The sequence below is a fragment of the Topomyia yanbarensis genome, chromosome 2 (genome assembly GCF_030247195.1).
Source record: "Topomyia yanbarensis strain Yona2022 chromosome 2, ASM3024719v1, whole genome shotgun sequence".
NCBI lineage: Eukaryota > Metazoa > Arthropoda > Insecta > Diptera > Culicidae > Topomyia > Topomyia yanbarensis.
The window spans coordinates 451,069,995-451,091,312 of NC_080671.1; the positions used below are offsets into that span (position 1 = coordinate 451,069,995).

The 21,318-nt window shown below is 39.8% G+C and overlaps 2 protein-coding genes across 4 annotated transcripts in view; both read right to left on the bottom strand.

Moving 5' to 3' along the window:
- Positions 1 to 16,083, bottom strand: part of LOC131685787 (YLP motif-containing protein 1-like) — a 41,402-nt gene extending 25,319 nt beyond the window's left edge. The window contains exons 1-2 of the mRNA XM_058969736.1: positions 15,803 to 16,083; positions 15,648 to 15,701 (exon numbers count right to left, since the gene is read on the bottom strand). Of these exons, the coding sequence (XP_058825719.1) occupies positions 15,648 to 15,701; positions 15,803 to 16,048 (300 nt within the window). The 5' untranslated portion in view covers positions 16,049 to 16,083. The remainder of the gene's footprint in view (positions 1 to 15,647; positions 15,702 to 15,802) is intronic.
- On the bottom strand, positions 16,077 to 20,562 carry LOC131685786 (uncharacterized). Of its 3 annotated transcripts, XM_058969735.1 has the most exons (5): positions 20,382 to 20,562; positions 19,883 to 20,303; positions 18,763 to 19,824; positions 17,167 to 18,675; positions 16,077 to 16,978 (listed from the first exon to the last, which is right to left on the bottom strand). In XM_058969735.1, exons 2-5 carry the CDS (start codon positions 20,295 to 20,297, stop codon positions 16,092 to 16,094), a joined length of 3,873 nt encoding a protein of 1,290 aa, XP_058825718.1. In that variant the 5' UTR covers positions 20,298 to 20,303; positions 20,382 to 20,562; the 3' UTR covers positions 16,077 to 16,091. The 3 variants fall into 3 exon arrangements, with proteins under 3 accessions (XP_058825718.1, XP_058825715.1, XP_058825716.1); XM_058969732.1 differs by having other exon boundaries at positions 17,167 to 19,824; XM_058969733.1 differs by having other exon boundaries at positions 17,167 to 19,824; positions 20,449 to 20,558.
- Between the last annotated feature and the right edge of the window lie 756 nt (positions 20,563 to 21,318).

Here is a 21,318-nt window from a genome sequence, read left to right on the forward strand (position 1 = left end):
TATCCAATAGAATTGCCGTGATTTTCGGCATTAGCGCACATATTGACTATTTCTCAGATAATTTTACCATAAGAGATTGAGCGAAACGTGAATCCTTAAAATCACTATTTTTCATTTATCATTTCATACATTGATTTATCGTATATACTTTGTACGGAGCGCTTTTAGAACTTTGTATGGCACATATTTTTGCTGAAGTAACAAAGTTATTATCTCGTCTATTTGAAAATTTATAAACGATTTTTGTTGAAAAATACACCATTTTTAAATATTTTTTTTTTCTACAGAAATAACGCTCTCGCAGTTTTTTCACTAGAAACAAGAAAAGTTCCGAATCGGCAAGAAATTTCTAAAAATGTTTGCCGAAGATACTATATATCTAAAACCAACGGTTTGGACGCAAACAGTTTTGTCTTCCTAAATACAGCTTTGGGACCATAGTGCATTGTGCGCAGCTTACTACAAAAATTGCATTTTGTTATAACCTGATCGGAAATATAATTCAAATGTAGATAAAAGCAAACAAGTTCAATGTGTTGAAAATGAAAGGAACAATCTTAATGAACATGGGGGTTGGGAATAGCGTAGTTGGTAAATTGGTTGACTTGTAAGCAGCTCGCCAAGGTTCGATTCCCAGCCCCTCACATCGGTGGAATTGTTTTTAGTTTTAGATTTTTTTTCGTTGAAAATTCAAAAATTGGTAAAAGAGCCCTTTTGGGCAATTTTTGATCATTGTGCAGATTTGTACAAACTAGGTTAGCATGAAAAAAATACTTAATGCAATAAACAACAATTAAAACATTTTCGATATTTCCTACCGGAATTAAACGTTGTTAATTCGATGAAAGCATATTACAATCGTAATATTTTCAAGTGATCAATAGCTCCGGTTGGAATTTTCCGAAAAAAAAACCGCTAAAAATTTGATTTTTGGACCACTGACATGATTGTTATATACCGATAATATTGGACAACACATTTACACCATGATGCAACAACAAATAAAACTAGTTCGAACATCACAAAGTCGTGTCGTAAGGAATAGTTTCTGCCGACTATGGATCAACCTTAACGTGTCGTGGTTTAGATCTTAACTTCAAAATCATGGTGGCGTGCAGATAACTGGATCTCGAAGCGACTTAGTGGCATGCCATAAATAGCACAAATTCGAAAAAAGTTTCCCCTTTTCGATTCCACTGTATTAAAAAACTACAATGTTGTTCAAAAACTATACCTGTACTGTTTAATACAGATACACCTGCATTTCAAAATACACATGCACTGCATTGTAACAGTTAAGCATATTTCGATTAGAAATTGTAGTCTTCATCAGACTGATACAATCACTGATGAAGACTAGAAGTTGTAGTCGAAATACGCGAATCTGTCAGAGTAGAGTGCAAGTATATTTTGAAATGCAAGTGTGTCTGTATAATGCGGTACAGGTGCAGGTTTTAAAAAAGATCGTAGCATATTACATTATAGTGGAATTAAAAGCAGAAAACTATTTTAAACAATGGCAAAAGTTCAATAACTCTGAAATGATTGACATTTGTTCATATGTACAATGTATATTGTACATAGAGGGATTTTTTGTCAAATTTGATCTGTTATAACACCTCAAGAGATTCCTAATAATATATCAAACACCCTGTATAACTGAAAAATAATATCAAGACCTGCAGGCAATTTTTATCTGAATTATGAAAAATAATACAAAATTAAAAATGCTTTCCTTTCCGGAAAATGTGATTTTAATACAAACACATACAAGCACTATCTACTAGAAAACTGAAATTCGCAACATTGAATCTAATGAATTCACACACGAGTTTGTGCAATTTGCAGATATATGTAATTCATTTGTAACGCACAGAGTATTCACTCTCGAGTTCACCTCAGATCCTCTACTCATCCTATGCATTTGAAACCATTAGTTAGAGCAGTGTCTGCTATCTCTGTTTAACGTATTGCAGAAGTTTCAAGTTTAGTAATACAGAAAGAGTTGGTCTATTTAGTCAATTCCTATCTAATAATGCAACATTAGAACAACGTTTTCCTAAACTTAGCATAGCAAAATATTGAAAATTGGCCGAGTGACAGTGAATCTTCAGGAGGTACCTCGAAAAACTGCGATGTTAAAAATAATTCAAAATCTCCTGGACCAAATTTGAGTAACTACGGGAGCTTTTTGTAAAATTATTATTACCATGATTTTTATAATAACAAGTTAAACGAAAATGGAATTTTTACGCTACAAAAAATTCAAACATCGAGACAAAAATAAAGATTTTCGTAGTTATCTGGAGAATAATGAGAGGAATCGTGAAAATTTTTTTAAAAGGATTGGTTCAGTAGATTTTGAATTGTGACTTACACCGCAAGTTTTTTTTGCGAGTTGTCTCCGGAGATTCACCGTCCCTCGCTCAAATTTAGTATTTTGCAATGAAAATATAAGAAAATATATTTCAATTGTTGCATTATTTTTACCAAATCAACCTTAATTTAAATAGTGGTGTGATCTAAGTCAATTAAAATCTGGAAATTTACATTTAATGGCTTGAGCTAGAGTTTCGCTTTCAAAAAATTGGAAAATTAACATTTTTAAAAACATTGTCAAAGGCAAAGGAGCCTTATCCCTAATACTTTTCTATTTACAAGAAATTGATAAAAAATATGGTGCTTTAAAAAAAAAACTGGATTTATTTATATGAATTTTGCAGTTTAAGTTTTTCGTGAAGATGGCTTTAGAAATATTTTCAGATATTTAAAAAAACAGTTTGTCTCAAACCTCTAGCTTCTTTCGTTATTAAGTTATAAGCATTTTTACAAGGAACACACAACTTTTTAAATGGATTTTCTAGATAAAAAAAATGCCAGTGTTAGTGTAAAGTGAAAACTCAAAAAAGGACCATTTTGTAAAGGAATAGCCTAAAGATTACTTTTTGATTCTTTGAGACATGGAATGCCTGAAAGTTGTGTTCTTCTACAACTCGATTGAAAGGAGTCAAACTATATCTCGAACCGTTAAAAAATTCTATTTTAGATCTTACTAACATTTGAATCACCCTAGCTGCTAGAAGGAGAAAGAAGGAGTATACGAAGTAAAACTTTCCAAGCATCATAAGGTAAAGTTATTTAGTTTTAGAAAAAAAATAAATTCCTGCGAATTTAACAATCTGGACCACTGTGCTTTGTGCATTGACTCGAACAATAGGATGAAAAAGGAGCGTTGGGGTCGATTTTTGCTTCGTTCAAACGCGACTACTTTCATTATTTTTTCACTCCATTACAGTTAGTGAACAGTTTATTAGAAACAAATCAAATATGTTGAGATCGATTCAAGCCCAATTGGTCGACCAAAAATAGTGAGACTAATAGGATGAATAAGAAACCATCTATTCTAAATATCGTGTATAAACAAACTAATAAAACTTATCTGACGTAAATCGAAGTGAGATAAGTTTGCCACATACGGTAATTACTTTTTTCGGCCCTTCTAGAAAAGGTTTCGGTAATTACACGATCTCCAATCGACACAGAATACCTAAAAATTGACATCAATATCTTTGCTACGTTTCTAAGAACCAGTATAATAATACAAATTGTTCCAAAATGATGAAATACTCATGTTTGAGCGGAACAAAAACTCGAATCAAGTGCCCCAATTTTCACCTCATCATTTGAGCCAATGCGTTGAGCAAAGATGGCTGCTCTGTCCAACGGCTTCAAATGTGTAGGATAATAACAGGAATATGGTGAACCCCAGTTACCCCAGTTTATAGCAGTTGCCGCTATCAATTTATGAGCACGACTTATGCGATTAATATATGCTACACGTTTTTGTGCAAATACATATCATATGTGCGGAGTACATCAAATATAGTCTATAACTTTTTTACATTTTAATATTTTTTTTTTCGCGTTTTTTTAATAACTGGGATTCCATTCGTCGCAGGTCAATCTTCTTTTAGCCGATGACAGAGCGAATTGCCTGCGAACCTGAAGCATTTGCTATCCCATTCAACAGATGAATGTTAGGAGTAAGTGTTAGTCAAAAATATTTCAACGTTTAGAGTAATATATGAACCACAGTAAACAGTAGTTTAAATGAAATAAAAGTTTTGTGTCCCCTTTCCGTATTAAAATAAACCAAATATTTTACTTTTAAGCTGCTGTTGAGCAGGTTATGAGACTGCGCAAGCTGAACTAACTTAGTCAGCTCAATGCTACGAATACTCTAAGCTACCAGAGATACCTAGAGAGACCCAACCAATTTATTGATTTTTAAATGATTTTTATCATTTGATTCCTGTTTTCATGATAATATTACGTCAAAACATTGACAGACGTTTACTTTATGATCTCATGTAATATGAAATGTTATGTTACCCTTACCTTCGAGAAGTTGTGGCATTTAGTAAATCGACGAAGATGTACCTGGTACTATGGAATTGTTCAACTTCGTGGAACTAATGGCCGACAAGATCTACGTAGGTGAGGTTGGCTGGCAACATTTGATTGACTACTGAAGTCTAATGCTGTTTTCGGTTTTAGAATCGAGTCGCCCTAGGTTCGCTCTAATGTTTACAGTTTCCATACAAAAGTGACAGCTCCGAGCGAACCTAGAGCAACTCTGATCTAAAAACGAAATCAGCATAAGAGAAGTGTTGTAGTGCAGACTGCAACGATCAGAGTAGGCTAATCGATCCTTTCAATTTAGGATGTTAGGTGGAAGATGTTTTCGGTGGAAAAAAACATTGCTATAAAAATTTATCTATTCAGTCAATGTCCATACCATAATGCAATATTTGAACAGCCCAAATTTTCATTGCAAACCATTAAAAATTGAACGAGCGACAGTGAATCTCCGGAGTCCGTCATTACCCAGGTAACTACAACAGCCGTTGTTAAATTTTTTTATTCGTGTTTCAGCGTGCTAAGAAAAATTCGTAGATTGAAAAAATATAAAAAACCTTCATGGTCTTACCAGGGGAATTGTGTAAATGAACACTGTGCAAAATTTTATAACGATTGGTCCAGCGGAACTTATGTTATGAGTACACAGTAAAAGATGTTTTTTACGAAGTCCCTCTCACTGTCATTCGCTCAATTTTCAGTATTTTACAATGACAATCTGAGAAAATATTGTTCAATTTTGGCATTATAGAGTATAAGCACGATTTCTACACGAAATGACGCAAGATAACTGATTTTCATTTTCTGTCTTTGTTTACATTCTGAAAAAATGATTTGCGTGTCGGAATGGGATTTTTGCAACTAGTCACCAAAATGCAAGGTGTTCCTCCCAAAAAGCATAAACATATTGTGCTAGAATGGAGCTCTATTCCTAATACATATTTCACTAAGTCAACTGGCGAAACTGGAAAGTGTAAGTATCGGAGTGGTTCGAAATGCCATCCTAAAGTTTGGTGACGATTGTAGCTTTGCGAATGCATCATTCAAGATGTTGCCAAAAAGCTGGGTACTTCTAAGAATAACGCCAAAGCCAAATTTACACCTATCCGATCCGTTTCAGAGACGGTACCATGCACAGACACCAATATTCTTTCGTATAGTTTAAATGCGAACATTCACACATGTCCGGCACGGTGCCGTGCCGGCTAAATGTGGATGCTCGTATTTGAAGTGTGTGAAAGAATATTGGTGTCCGCGCACGGTATTGAACCGGCACTGAAACGGATCAGATAAGTGTAGATAGTGCTTCAAAGCGCAGGTCCGCAAACTGTATGGTGGTCTACTGTGTGAAAAATCCGCGAGATCCGGACATGAGGGCCGTCAAAGATACCATTAAGTGCATTTTCATCGACTAATTCGGTAAAAAGAAAACCGTTTTGGCAGGCGATTTGCGAATACGGAATTTTGTTAGAGCCTTTTGTGGTATCAGATACAATAAGGAAGATACGTACATCCGGGAATGCTGGAATCGGCGTTTGCAGCCAAAGCTGGAGCATGAGAGTCCAGCATAGTTTCGGCTGGATTTGGTATCTGTGTATCATGCGAAAGACACATTAGCATTGTACGACGCCAATAAACTTCAATACGTGGTAAAGCTTATTAATGCTCCGAACTGTCCCCAGGCCCGCCCCCAATCGAGACATTTTAGGCTCATAATATGAAAGAAAAAATACGTTAAAGCAACGGATACCATCGTGATCCTTTTATATGCTACTGAGAAAGAACATTATAGATAAATTATTCCTAAAACCAAAATCATATTTCCTCCAAAAAAATGTTTTTGACTTGAATTTTTATCTTGCTTATATTTTCTGTGACACCCTATATTAAATGGAAATTGGACGAATAGATCAACACTCTCTGTATCGCCAGAGTATTTTTTAAATGTATCTTTTTTACCGAATTAACTTTCCCTCCCCTCAAAATTAACGTTGAATTAATCAACATACGAATTGAGAGTTTTGAGTCACGGGCCACTGCACTATGGTTGCAATGCAGCATTTAGGAAAACAAAACTGTTTGCGATTAAACTGTTAGTTCTAGATATATGGTGTCTCCGGCAAACTTTCATAGTACTTTTGTGTCTATTTTTTACAGGGGTTGTAATTCTCTCTCACTCACGCGAGAAGTAGCTTATCCGATGTCCAACTTTTCCGAGATAAGATGAGTCGCAAAATTCTCCGTCTCCACAAATAGCGTGAGAATGATTTTCCGGATAAAATTTATTTGACTTTTTCCTTCTCACCGGAGAAGGTGATAAAATTTTAATTTCGTGGAAATCAATAAAAACTTCAAAAAATACACTTAATTACAAAGAAAAGCGGCAAAGAAGTATGATGGACTTGTTTTATCGTGTTTTGGAATAACGACAGCAAAGCAGGGAACGCCAAAAGGATACCGTGATAAACTCATTCACTCATTCTCCGGCTGTTTTATTTATCCGGAGAAATAACACGTTGTATTTATCCGGAGAAGTTGTGTGAGTGCCAATAACTTTTCGTGTGAAAATGTGAGTTTTTATTGTCGCAGTAGCAAACTATCCGGGCGCATTTACTCATATGAGCGATAAATGCAATGCCTGATTTTTTATATTAGTTGAATTAGTGTGGTCCTTGTGGTTAGGGTGTTAAAAGTATCAACTTTTTAGAAATATGAAATTAATCTACGCAATGTTCTACAAAATTATAAAACAAATAGAAGCAACTTTGATAAACAAATTATATGAATATCTCTAACGGTTCATGTGTTTTTTAAATTTATTTTAAAATGTTTTAGGTAGGGTGGCTCTGATTGGTTTCCTTTCAATAGATTTTTCTATGATCATTTCTCGCACATACATACTATGTTACAGAGATTTTTTAGAACTTTTGTAAACGCAACATTTTGTCCGAAGCAACTAAGCTTTTATCCCTGTTATTTGAACAGTTACAAGCGATTTTCAAAACAGATATGATTTTCTTCAAAGTTATATATCTTGAAGGATTGCAAATGGATAAATCCAATATGATGCTGTCAGCATTATCAAACAAAGTTAAGATTTGTCTGTTCATTTTACCATAAGAAATTGAAATTTGAGTGAAAACCAGTTTTACTCCACTAAGAAGAAAACTGGTAAAAACCACATTTGCGCGTAAAGGGCACAAAACCTATAACTAAATTAGTTGTGAAATTTACCTTTCGACTTCGTCTCATCAGAATCCGACACTGACTTAGCGAAAGAACCAGCTAGCGCCGGATTGACGCTGGTTCCAAAAAAACGGAGACACAACTTGTGGTCCTGAGCAAATCCCTTGTCAAGTGTGATGAATTCCTTTTCCTGCGGGCTATTCACGCTTCACTAGTCGTTTGCTCAGAAACACAAATTGTGTCTCCGTTTTTTGAAGCCTTCATTACTCCGACGCTTAGTCATGTCACTAAGTTAGTGTCAGATTTATGAGACGAAGTCGATACGCACATTCCATAACTAAATCACTAGTTTTAATTTATCATTCAAACATCATAAATACGTTGTTCGCACCACTTTTCAAACTTGGTATGACGCATATTTTTGCTGATGTAATCAAGTTATCTCGTCTATTTAAAAAGTAAGGAACAAAAAAGATAGAAACTTGGTTGCTTCGACAAAAATGTGCGTTTCCAAAAGTTCTAAAAATCTCAGGAATAAAGCATTTGCGAGAAATTGACACATATAAAGATATTCAAAGAAACCCAATTTTTCAAGAGTCACCCTGCCTAAAATATTTTAAAAGTGATAATACATGCACGATTAGAGATAGCCAACAAAATTCAATTGTTTTATAACTCTGTAGAACATTGCGTAGCTTAATTTCACACATCTTTGAACACCCTAACCACAAGAACCACACTAATTTAACTAATATAAAATCCACAAAAAAAAATACTAAGAAGGTTTGTCGAAGACACCATATATCTAAAACTAACGGTTTAGGTGATTTAGGTGAAAACAGTTTTGTCTCCCTAAATACGGCTTTGGGACCAAAGTGCCGCGGAGGATGTGATCTCATGTTGAACAAGTACCTACTGCATCAACTAGAGATGAACGATCGACTCACGAACCAATAAAAAAATCGAATCTTGAACAAGAGTGAATTTATTTACCATGGGTCCTTTTAGAGAATTGTAATTGAATCTGACAGAACTGAATCAGTTTCCCCACCTCTAGTTAGCATTTAAAAAATTATGGATTAAATAAAGTTATTGATCGTACCACAATAAATTTATGTACTGAATCCAATAGTGTATGAATGGTTTCAAAAAAAAATATCGTTTCCTTTTAATTATTTGATTGAAATTGATGGCAAAATAGATGAAATAATTTTTTTATTGAAATGAAAGGGATATACTTCTTTTAATAACAAAATTTTTTGTGGGCGAATAATTTTGTCATATTAAACAATAAACAATGAATAATAGAATTCGATAACACATGTTTTTAATTCAAATATGCCAAAGTTTTCTGTCTTCCCGAATGTAAGATACGCTCCGAGCATAATGTTGAAGATAATCAGGGTCAGCAATGTTAGTATTTCATTCAAATGAAACGACTGTTTCCCAAATATTGCAAATCTGAGCAAACATCATCAACTCGGAAGCCTACTACAAATGTCGAAGAATCACGTGGCATGTGGAACGTATTGTAGGTATTTTAATTGATGGACGAATTGGAGATATATGGTAGTATACCATGAATGAACAACTCAATACTAATTCGTCAAAAGGACTCTCAAACATTGTAAAGAAAGTTGTGTAATTGCTTTTATGAAGGGTTAAGCTATGGATGAAAGTTTACTTTTTAAGAAGATCCATACAGCAGCGGGAATTTGTTTATCCAGTGTATAAGTTTAAACCTGTTAACTGGCGTAAGTATTAAGTTCCAATAGACACGTCACAATTTTTATGAGTTTAACATCTATCAAATTGAAAAAGAAATTTGCAAACACATATCTGGTCTAAAATGCAAATTATTTAATATATTTAAAATGTTAAATATAAATTGCATTATGCATTGCTAAACACTCTTAAAAAGTCATTGACGTATGATACCGAATACCGCGAAGGAAAATTCCTAGCATAATTACCTCTCATCAAATGTTAACTTCCTTATACTCATGTTGTTTATAAACAATTACGTTTTCACACAGCTATATCTTTTGATTTGGGTAAGATTTGTTCAGAACAAGTAAGGTCAATACGACGGTTGTAGAACAACAGCTGCAGACAAAACTCACATTGAACAGGTTAAGTCAAAATTGTGGACAGAAGCTGAACAACGTCGTAGCGTCTTCCAGTAACTGTAGCGTTTCAACTGTATTATCACGAATGAAGCGGATTTGGCAGAAGAGGAAGCACAGAAATGAAAAAGCGGAAGCGCAATCCTGCCACGGGTAAAACCATTAACCAAACATTTGAAATAGATCTGCCCTCTACAAAATGATTCGAAAAGCCGAAGAAAAAGATGCAGTATTCACCGAAGACTAAGCAATCCCGAGAGGTGTCGGAAAGGCTACTACTACACAGTGAATCATCCAATAGGATCGTTGGTGGTGACGCTACATGGCACGGAGAATCGAAATTTTTCGCCGCGCTTGGACATACAAAGGTTACAACCCATGTAACAAATGAAGTTTGATAGCACGCTACATGTAGTGGCTATAAAACTACTAAAAGCCTCAATTGTTACTAGGGAAGTGCGTTGCTGGCTGATGACGACAAAAAGTTGCAGTTAGCAGAGTAGGCCGTGGAGTTTTCGGTGATCAGATTGAAAGGCACCGACCGTATGTGTCGAAAGTGACAAGCGGACTTGTGTCAGTCAATATTCTGGCACAGAAGTTTTTATGTTTTCTGATAAAATAGATATGTGATTCAAAATTCTAGTGGAAAGATCGGTGCTGTCCCCAAACGGTACAGAAAGCTGTACCGACTGGGCATTACAGAACAAATAGTGTGCAGTTCGCGATCGACAAGTGAGTGTTTTTTCCACGTGAGCTTTTACTCTGATTCTTGAATCGACTGACGCTGAAAGAAAAAGCACTTTAGCACTTTAGCGCCTGACACTCGAATATACCAGACTTACGAATACAACCAAAACGACTCTTCGCCTTTTCGTGTGATCGTGCAGTTGATAGATGACGACGGAGGCAATCTACGTATCACCTAGCTGACGATTGGAAAAGCCAACGAAGGTCAACGAATACAAACGAAAGGACACCAACAAACAAGTACAAGGCGTACATTCCTCGCAACTTCCGGCCCTATTCTGCGCGGCGTGTGACGTGAAACGACTAATCTCACCTCACTCTAAGTGACTTTTCTCACCAAATTCTGAAGAGTCACTTCGGGTGACGTGATACACCCATTTAACTGCAATGGGGAATCTCACATCACCCGAGTCGGCTCTCAGAATAGGGTGAGAAAAGTCACGTAAAGCGAGGTGAGATTAGTCGTCTCACGTCACACGCCGCGCAGAATAGAGCCGTTCGTGTCGCTAACAGCGGCCCTATTCTGCGCGGCGTGTGACGTGAGACGACTAATCTCACCTCACTTTACGTGACTTTTCTCAGCCGATTCCGAGAGTTGACTCGGGCGAGGTGATATTCCCCATTGCGGTTAAATGGGCGTCTCACGTTAATCGAAGTGACTCTTCAGAATTGTGTGACAAAAGTCAGGTAGAGTGAGGTGAGATTAATCGTCTCACGTCACACGCCTCGCAGAATAAAGCCGCAGGTGTCGTAACCGGAGTTCCAATCGACATGAGCATCGACGAAAGCCAAGAGCACATCTCAAGTCAGTATCCAATTTTGGCCATTAACCGACTGCATCATTAATTCGTTACAAGACAGGAATAAAAATTGAAACCCAGAATCAGCATCACTTTCCGAGCAAACTCCCTCCCGACACTCGACAGAGGCACGTCTCTTCAACTCAGTACGCCCATCCCAAACTATGGGACGCAGGGAGTTCCCTAACAAGGTTAAATGCAGGTATTGCAGGGAGCATGCTAACCATGTGACATCTGGTGAACAACGCACGGAAATGAATCGACAGAGAAATATTAAAATTCTGGCTAAGACGACACTCACCTACATGGAAGCAAAGAAACAATTTCCAATCTTTATGGAGAACCGCTACTAAGAGCTTGTGAATACAGAGTACACAGTAGTATCATCCGCAGCGTTCAAACGAAGTTAACGTAGCGGACCAAGTGCAAATATTCGCCGAGAAGAAAATTCAGAAACCAGCGAAGGTATAGCTCTGTTTAATGCCTTCAAGCGTCGGATTCCGACCGAGCGCTGGGCTCAACGTATGGAGGGACAACGTTTACAACAACTTCAGCAGCAACACGGTTTCGACCGTAGTTTCAGCGAGGTTGCGGAAGTCGGAACGACAGGTACGACACATAACTCAAGAAGATACAACGAATCCACAAATGTGACAGAACATCATAGGTTCCGAAGCCGCGAACCTCAGTCAACCGGTAATAAGAAAGATCGCAATCGAAAGTAATGCCAGTTGAAAATTTAATAATTTTACTGTTGAACATCCAAAATTTGGAAAAGAATGAAAGAGAATTAACCAGAATGATGTAGACCTATTATCAGAGTTAGAGAAACAATAACTAGAAATATCTCGAATCAAATGATGAGGCTACGGCTACAAAAGTGCAGGTATCTTAATCGAGAAGAAATTGAGATCGAAATAGATCAAACTCGTCCGAAATTCAAATTGTTGCCCGATTGATGGTAGCCTATGACATCGTGGTGCTGTCGGTTTATGTACCACTCAAAATTTCCCACTTCGTGCTCAAAAAACAGAAAGATGCTTCTGGGTGATGATTTTAATGCTCATTAGTCCACATGAGATCCCCAGCATAGATATAACAAGAGAGCAGCTCTATTTGACTTGACCAACAATGAAGCACGCATACTACTAGAAGAAGGAGAGGTGACATTCGTGCCAGTGGAGCTCAACAAGGTTCCTTCCTCAATAGATCTTGTGCTGGTGACCCCAGTACTATTCCCGGTAGCCAGGATGAAGCTCTTGTGGTGTGACAGTTGACAATATCGTCGAAAAGATGTACCACGACGAACATATCTGGGATGCTGTCAACAGATTAATTACGAGTATATTCTCTGAGCTGTAGAAAAAATCGCGAAAGGACCAACAAAGTAGCGCCACCAGCTAGGATGCTGGCATGAAACCACAAATCGAGTCTCGGGAGAAATTCCATTATGGGGACCAGTTGAGTAATGTGCGACGTGGCACCGGGCTCGGATCGTCGGGCGCCAGTAAACCGGACGTCGGACTCCACCGGAATCACCGGACCGACCTCAACACCCTACCGGTCGGTGGGCTCGTGAGAGACCTATATCCACTTCCAGGGATTAGAGCGAGTAGATCGCGTCGAACAGCTAACAGTGGGTTGTTGGGGCGCCAGTCAACCAGAAACTACGCAATATCGTAACAAAAATGGAAGCTAACTGGTTCACGAAATAAACACCGGTACCGAGAGAAATTCCGCCGCCAAGGATCTTTCAGTCGCAGTACGGTGAGTTCTCCACCGGGGACCACCTAAGTCGATCAGGATAAGACTAGGAGCTGAGTGACTCACTGAAATAGCAATTGAAGCCGTCATTCCTCACACCCAACAGCAAGCAACATTATACGTATTTTGTCAATAAGACCAAAGCGACGCAGTGAAATCAGCAGGCACGACGTCGCTAGTTATTCAGAACATCAGGTGCAAACGAAAAAAAATAATGAAAAACGGCAATCAACAGAAGAAATTTGTATCCAAATTCGGGTGAAACAACGAAGTGGAACTGGCAGGTGAAGAGATATCGGTTAAATCAGCGGTTGTCTGAAATCACTTATAAACCTTAAGAAGAAGGAAGCAATCTTCAAGAAAAACGAATCTTCGCAGAAAAAATCGAGAAATTCGAGCCCCGACCTCCGAACCGCTGCCAAATTATCCTGGGACAAACTGAGAAAACTCCGGATCAAAGAAGATCAGAGAGCAGATTCTGGTTCATGACGACCGTGAGATGTCACCGGATTTCGTACACCTCACCCATCCCCGAGAATCTAAAATCTATCAGAAACTATTGAAGGAACGCTCTCTATGATGAACTGCGAAATGAAAATCTTAAATGCGGCGGTGCTGAACCAACAACAACTCCACCTGGCGACCATGGATATTCTACCAGGTTTTCCGTTTGGCTTTGGAAGAGGTCTGTCAACCGTCAGCTGCTTGGAATACGTAACAAACAATTTGTTTCTTACAAAACGAGACTGAAAAATGCAGGTAAGGGCTCATTTCAATATATACACACAACTAAACTCCACAATATTCACGACGAAGGCGTCATCCTAGTATCCTAGTACGCGGATGACTTTGTGGTCATGATAGAATATGCAATCAATACATGAAACTCTTCACTGAAGCTAATTTTGTTACGAGCAGAACTTTACCATCAACGCACAGAAGTCAAATAGCATTTTATTCCTGAACACACCAAGGGCATTGAATATCCAAATGGGAGTGGAACCAATTGAAACATCCAACTTACATAAATATCTAGGGCTACTAATCGACACTTCACCCAGATTTGGCACATACAGGAGCTCACCCAGGCGACAGAACGCCTCAACATCTTCAAGGTGATCATCGGTACCAAATAGCGTAGCCATCCTACAATCCCCAAAATGGCATGTAATCCGCAATCTGGTCGCCTTTCTGAAGAAAATTGAAGGTTTTATTTAGAAATAAACGAGAGCTACGACATGATCTCGGTGGTTACAAAACGAACATGACAGCAAGACACCCAGCACAAAACACAATTGAGTATAAACAATAATCGCTGCTGTCGCTGTTATAGCTGTACTGCTGTGCGATCCTTAATGCTCGGACATTTAAACAGAAGAGTCGGAAAGAAGAAGGTTTGTAGTTACCACCGGCTCCACACCAAAGCGAATAAGTCCGTCTGCGTGGAACACCTCATGGCGGGTACAGCCGAGCGCCCGCTAAACATCGTCATGAGGAAGCAGAAGTCGAGGTCGGCCGTGTCAGAAGCGAAACGGCCACCCGAAAGTAGCGGCTGAAGATGCGCTATGTAGTTGCAATCATGAACGACGAGACGTATCTGACGCTCGAAAGCAATGACTGGCAGAGGACCGGCCATTTCACGTCCCATAAAAAGGCGATGAATAGCGATGTAAAGTACATCTCCTATACTAAGAAGAAGAAGGTCATCTTATGGCCGACAATCAGTGAAAAGTGGATGTCAAAGCCAGCCTTCTTTTTTGCGCAACTTGCGGTCAACAGGAAGATGCGCTGCACGAAGTGCTTACCGGAAGTTGCGGCTTACATTGAAGAACACCACCCGAAGGACGATGTTGTGTGCTGACCGGATCTGGCATTGGTACATTACGCGAAGCGGTCACTAGAGCAGATGGGACTTTTGAGGATCCCAGTTTTACCCAAGTTTTCTTACAAAAAGGAGATTAAGAATGATACTAAGATTTAAATCTCAATAATATAATAAAAACAACACACTTAAGGAAAGATTTATGTTGAAGGCAATTGCCGAACTTATTGTTGATAGATGGACAACTCATACAAAGTGACGTGTCCATTGCAGCTTAATACGCTCACTAACGACATCCCCGAGAAACAGCGGATCTAAACATACACACCTGGTACAAATGTCACTGTTACCCTTTTGACGAAATTATATAGAATAACAATCGATGAGGAAGACCTTTCCCGTAAATTTAGTAAAAGGTTCATAGCAGAAAGAAGTTTCTCCGTTCCTTCAAAAATTTTCGAAAATGTTTAAAATAGCATTCAAACGTAGTGTACTCAAATGATTATACTGTTAAGAATTACAGATTCCACTGGTATATTGAGAATAACTAATGTCTAGGATGCAATATGCAAGTTGATTTGAATACCAAAAATTAAGTTCGCTTCACTTCAAAAGTTGGTTGATAAAACTCCAAAAAATCTTCGTGCATTTTTCCTATTTAGGTATTGATTTGCAATCAAACTGGAAAAGCTTATCATGTTTTTCAAGAAAAATTTCCCTCCTGCGAGAAAAAAAAACGAGACAACCAAACTATGCAAAGATTAGGCGTCACTAGCATCTCACCTCTGGAACATCAATATTTGAATCCTCATCAATGTCTTGCGGTTCAGCGGTTATCTGTTGAAATATTTTTTTTTTGTTGCAGAAGACAACCGATTAGTAACCCAGATAAACGCTTGGTCTAGAGAAAATTATAACTTAAACTTAAGTACTCATACTTCTTGTTCCCCGAGCGCCTTTTCGTCCGGTACAGTATCTGTCGGCAGCTGGTCGTCTTCCTCGGTGCACAGCTCCATATCTGCCAGTACGATCTCACTGGTATCTTGCGGATCCAGCAATGTGCTAGCATTGATTAGAATATGGTCTGCCGGACCCAGTGCCCATTTCTCAGCGTAAGCCTTGATGTCACCAGCTGTACGCTTGTGAATGTTTTGCTCGATGCACAAATCAATTTCTGTTTGCATCGTACACGTGTAAACCTGTGGAAGGAGAATTGAGCGTGAAAAACTAAGGCCTAGCTAGTCGAGAAATACTTTCCTTAAATCCGTTACTGCGAGCAAAGTTGTGGAACTCATTGTAATGCTGCAGCCGCTCATTCACACAATCCACGATGACGAAATTGTACAATTTTTCAGTAATCGTCCGTTTAAATGCTTTCACCAAGTTTTGCATGTATACCTCCTCCATCTCGGCATCGAACTGATACTCGGACTTCGTCACCATAACTAAACGACCTGTAACGGGATCCGGTTCGCGCTCTTCACTTTCAACCAAGAAGTAATCGTCGATGCTCAACACCCGAGGAGCTTGGCCGCCATTTTTAACCTCACATTCCTTGATCATACGAGCCAGATAGGATTTTCCACTGCCCGGAATTCCTCTCAGAATGAAACAGATTCTTGGGTGCCTTTTGAATCTTCCGGGCGGCAACAGGAGCTCATCGATGAGTACGATTGGATTAATGGGAAGATTTTTCGGGTAATCTTCTGAGCCACGTTTCATTTCCAGCTCGTAATCGCTAGGGCGCACTAGCGGAACGTCATTCTTACACAATTGCTGATTCGATACGTCAGTAGTGCTAGTATCGAGCGGATTCAAATTTTCATCATCCTGTTTTTGCTGTTGCTGCTTTCTGATCGAGGACGCTCTCTTGCCCCGTTTCGTTCTGGGACGATTTGGACGATTGTCATTCATCAGAATAAACTTGCTCGGATAGCACGGGTTGCTTTCCTGCGGATTCGGATTATTATGCATGGCGGCCAGCCGACTGGTTGAGTTTGCCGTGTAGTGAGGTGGCATGTCGACAACAAATGGTGCAATATAACAAGCGTCCGTGTTTCCTTCGGTGGGCTTGGTGTGATGGTAGTCAAAACGTTGCAATTGGAAGCCATCGTCTGCATGGTAATAGAATGAACATCAGAAGCGTTTCAAAAATGATTAATAGGCAATAACCCCAGTTTAAAAGTGGAAAGAATTGCAATTTTTTTTCTGTTATTGCCTTAAGTATTGGACAATTTTAAAAACTATGATACTACTGAACAACGGAATGTTGGTAAAATTGTTAAAAAAAAATAAAACCTACTTCCTCTTCCACCGGGTTGAACCATCTGCGGTTGTCCGCGATCGCCACCTCTATTGAACCAGTCCTGACCACTCGCGCTGACTGGTTCGCTCTGTCCAATTGGACCGCTGCTGTGACCGTAATCAATAACCCGCGGTGCTCCGTTCGAATAATCGATTACCTGCTTCGGGCGAAAGATTTCGTCCTCGTTGGCAAATGGATTTGCTCGCTTGAAATTTCCAGATTCTTGCTTGATCGGTTTAGGCATGCCACCCTGCCAGCGGTCAAAATTACTGTTGTTGTTATCATTATTGTTGTTATTATTAGCGCTGTCACTATCAAGTCCAAATCCAGGTGGTTTAACGTTGAGTAACGGAACTGCAAGTGGCTCATTCCCCGCGGCGGGAGGTTCACTTCCAAAACGAGACGGTTTACTTCCGACGGTGGGTGGTTTGCCTACGCCACCAGCTCGTTCGGCTTTTTTCTTCTGTTCGAGTAACCGAATAGCCAGTTCCATTTTGTATTTGCGCTCCTCGAAAACTTCAACGTGTTCAAAGCGATCGAAAATCTCCTGGTATTCATCTTCCGTCATCCACCTTGGTTTAGGAACGGCACACGGTTCGTCCTCTTCGTCATCTAGCGGCAAATCATCGTCTGGATCGTGATAAAGACTGGGATCTTCATCGTCGGGAAGGCTAACTCCGTTGAAAGGTTCTTCCTTAATCGGTGGTTGAACTACCTTGTCAATCGGTTCTGGTTCCAATTCCTGTTTAATGTTTAGCTCATCCTTATTTCCCCAGCGCGAATTACGTAATTTTCCACCTAATGATGATGTGCTGCTCAAAGCTGGCGACGGTTGTTCAGAACGTTGTGGTCTCAGAACGGCTGGTTGAGATCCGAATAATGGTGGCGGTCTACTCAAATCGATATCCATCAGCGGAGGAGGAACCTTGACATTGAAATTTTGTGCATTATCTTTAATTGGTTCTGCACGATTCAACTGTCCGTGGGGTCCACGATTGGTATTGTTGTTGTCAAGTCCAGGCGGCGGGCGACGTGTGGGATCATGACCTGGAGGTGGACCACGCTCATCGAAATCATGACTTGGAGGTGGACCACGATTGAAATTCTCAAAATCGCGGCCAGGTAGTGAACCTCGTTTGTTATCGCGCCCTGCATTAAAATCGTTGAACTGCTGTCCCCGAGGTGGTACTCCACGTTGGAAATCACCAGTATTACGACCTTGTGACGAACCTCGGCTAGAATTATCAAAACCACGACCACGTTGACCGCGATTGGAGCGATCAAAATTAGAACCTGGTGGGCCCCGATTAGGACCATCGAAATCGTTATCAGATTGATTTTGGTTGACGTCGTCGAAATTACGACCGGGACCCCAAGAATTAGAATTAGGACCATCGAATTCGTTACCTGATTTATTCCGGTTGAAATTATCGAAATTACGACCGGGTGGACCCCGATTAGCCTCATTTCCTGACTGATTCTGATTGAAATTGTCGAAATTACGACCTGGCGGGCCTTGACTTGGTGGGCCCCGATTGGGACCAGCAAAATCATTCCCTGATTGGCTCTGATTGAAATTTCCAAAATTACGACCTGGCGGGCCTTGATTTGGGCCTCCGAAATCGTTACCAGGTGGTCCTCGGAAAGAGCCATCCAAATTTCGACCTGGAGGAGGAACACGATTAAAATCGACAGCTGGTGGTGGGCCACGATTGAAATCGTTATTCATGGGTCCGGGGAATGAGCCACGGCTGAAATCATCTATATCGCGACTGCGTTCGTCACCGGAATGCATCGATGGTTGATCTCCAGGAAACGAGGAACGACTGCGTTCATCGACCAGCGATGGCTGTGCTACAGGCCAAGCGTTTTGATTCTGGTTTCCCAGAGCAGGGCTGCCATTCTGATTTGCATTTATAACCGCCCCGGCCGCATTCTGAATTTGTTGTAACAGTTCTGAATTCCCAAGACTGCTCAAATTTACCCCCTCTCCGTTAGCATTTGCCGAAATTACATTCAGCAGGGCACTCACTTTGGGATCTTTCAACAGGGATGCTAGAGCGTTAACCGGATTTGCCGGCTTATTCAAGTTCGTATTCAACTGGTGAACATTTGGTTTCTCCTCTCTGTCATCGTCCAATTCGATAACTTCGACCACATCGTCCGCTTGCTTATTTGCCCCAAAGCCACCATCGCCTATTAAATCTAATCCAGGAATTCCACCACCAGAGTTGGTACCACCGCCTCCGAGAGCATTCCTAAAAAGTCCGACATCCATTCCACCCCTTTCCTCAGGTGGAGGAGGAGGCGGTGGTTGATTGTATTGAGACTGCTGTTGATAATTTGCCACCTGCACAGGAGCAACCGTAGCAGCACTTGTCACCGGAGCAACAGTACGCGCGGCCGCGGCAGCAGCAGCCTCCGCTAATCTTTTCTTTTTTAGATATTCACGGCGTTCGACCAGTTTCTTTCGACAATCTTCAAACTTTTTCTCATATTCACGATACGTTGATTTGTCCGGATGATTCGCATTTTTACGCTTCCAGTTATCGAACTCCTCCTCCCACTTTCGAAACTGTTCATCGAAAGCTAATTCCTCCGCAGTTTTCTGTACCTTTGCAGGATCTTCTGTTGCCGGTGGTGGTGGGGCAGGGGCTGGAAGCAAAAATGAAAGCATAAATATTGATCCATTTGCACTCGTCATCAATCGTACCTTGCCCTACACTCAACGTGTCTGGATGAGGTTCCGACGGTGGTGGTGGTGCAGCTCCAATTGGAATCGGTGGAGCAACCGCCATCATAGGTACAGTCGGCGTTATCTGCGCAGGAATAATCGCCGGTGGAGGAACATTGGGCGGCATGGCCATCGTCGTCATTGGCATAGGCGCCGCCACGGCCGGCAGCGGTTTACCCATCTGACGAGCATATTGCTCGCCGTATTGGGCATGCCATTGGGCGTACTGCTGCTGATATTGTTGCCATTGTTGCCACTGAGCGTACTGATCCGGAGTCATTGTAGAATAGGAATTCGGAACCGCAGCTGCACCCATCGGTGCAACTTGTGGCTGAACTGAAGTTGTATAACCAGCATAATTCGGCTGGACTTGCCAATTGTTTGGCCAAGACATTTTTGTCTGCAGAATTTACGAGAAAGAAAAAACGAAAAAATGAGGCTGCCTAGATACGCAAAGAAAAAAACTTTTTTCACCTACAATTTACTTCCTTTGGCTGAAGTATTTCACTTATTCGACCCAACGCACTTGAAGTTGTATTTATTACCTAATTTTGACCGGTTTAGCACACTTTTACATAAATTTTTTCCACTTTTTCCACTTCACAGCATCACTTTCCAACATTATCCATTTTGTTTTACACTTCCAAACTGACAGTGAATCGAGCCGACGTATCATCCATATTGCTGTGCTGTCAAAATGCTAACGGTACCTGCGTACAGGGTGTGCCGTAAGTAGCCGGGTGGTATTTTTTAATCTCCTTTTACAACGTTTGTTCTGGTTAGATGTCTCGTGCCCCCATGAAATTGAATATGATGAAGGCATACACAAATTTAAATTATTATTGATAATCGCAGTCCGGTTACGATCGGGTACGAGTACGAATAGTTTTACGAGTGAAAAACACATCAACAAAAAAAATTCTCGCATTGATATCAAAAACACATTCCAATAGAAAATCGTCGAGCTAAGTTAATTTCAGAGTTTTTAATAGTAGAGTTGCGTAAAGAGGATTGGCAACATTGGACCAATCATTGGTCTTTTTTAAATTTTGGCAACCTTTTATTTTTAGTTAAATTTCAAATGACTTCTCTCGAACGCTTCAGTTAGAAGTTAACTTTGTGCATTTAAAAATTTAAAATTAAGTGTTTAGTTTTATTTTGTAAAAATCAGTACGATAGATAACATCGTATAAAGAATATAAGCTTTTTCCGGTTCACAACTGATCCGCAACTAAGAACGAAATGCATTGATTTTTGCCGCTTGCCGTCTGATTGGGGTGTGACAAAAATCAGTCGAATTTGCAGCGTAAGATAAATTTGTATAAGTACATATGTATAAATGGAATACGTCAAAATTTTAGATGCACTTTAACTATGAGAAATACCTTCATATTTCCACTGTCGGTGGAAGATTA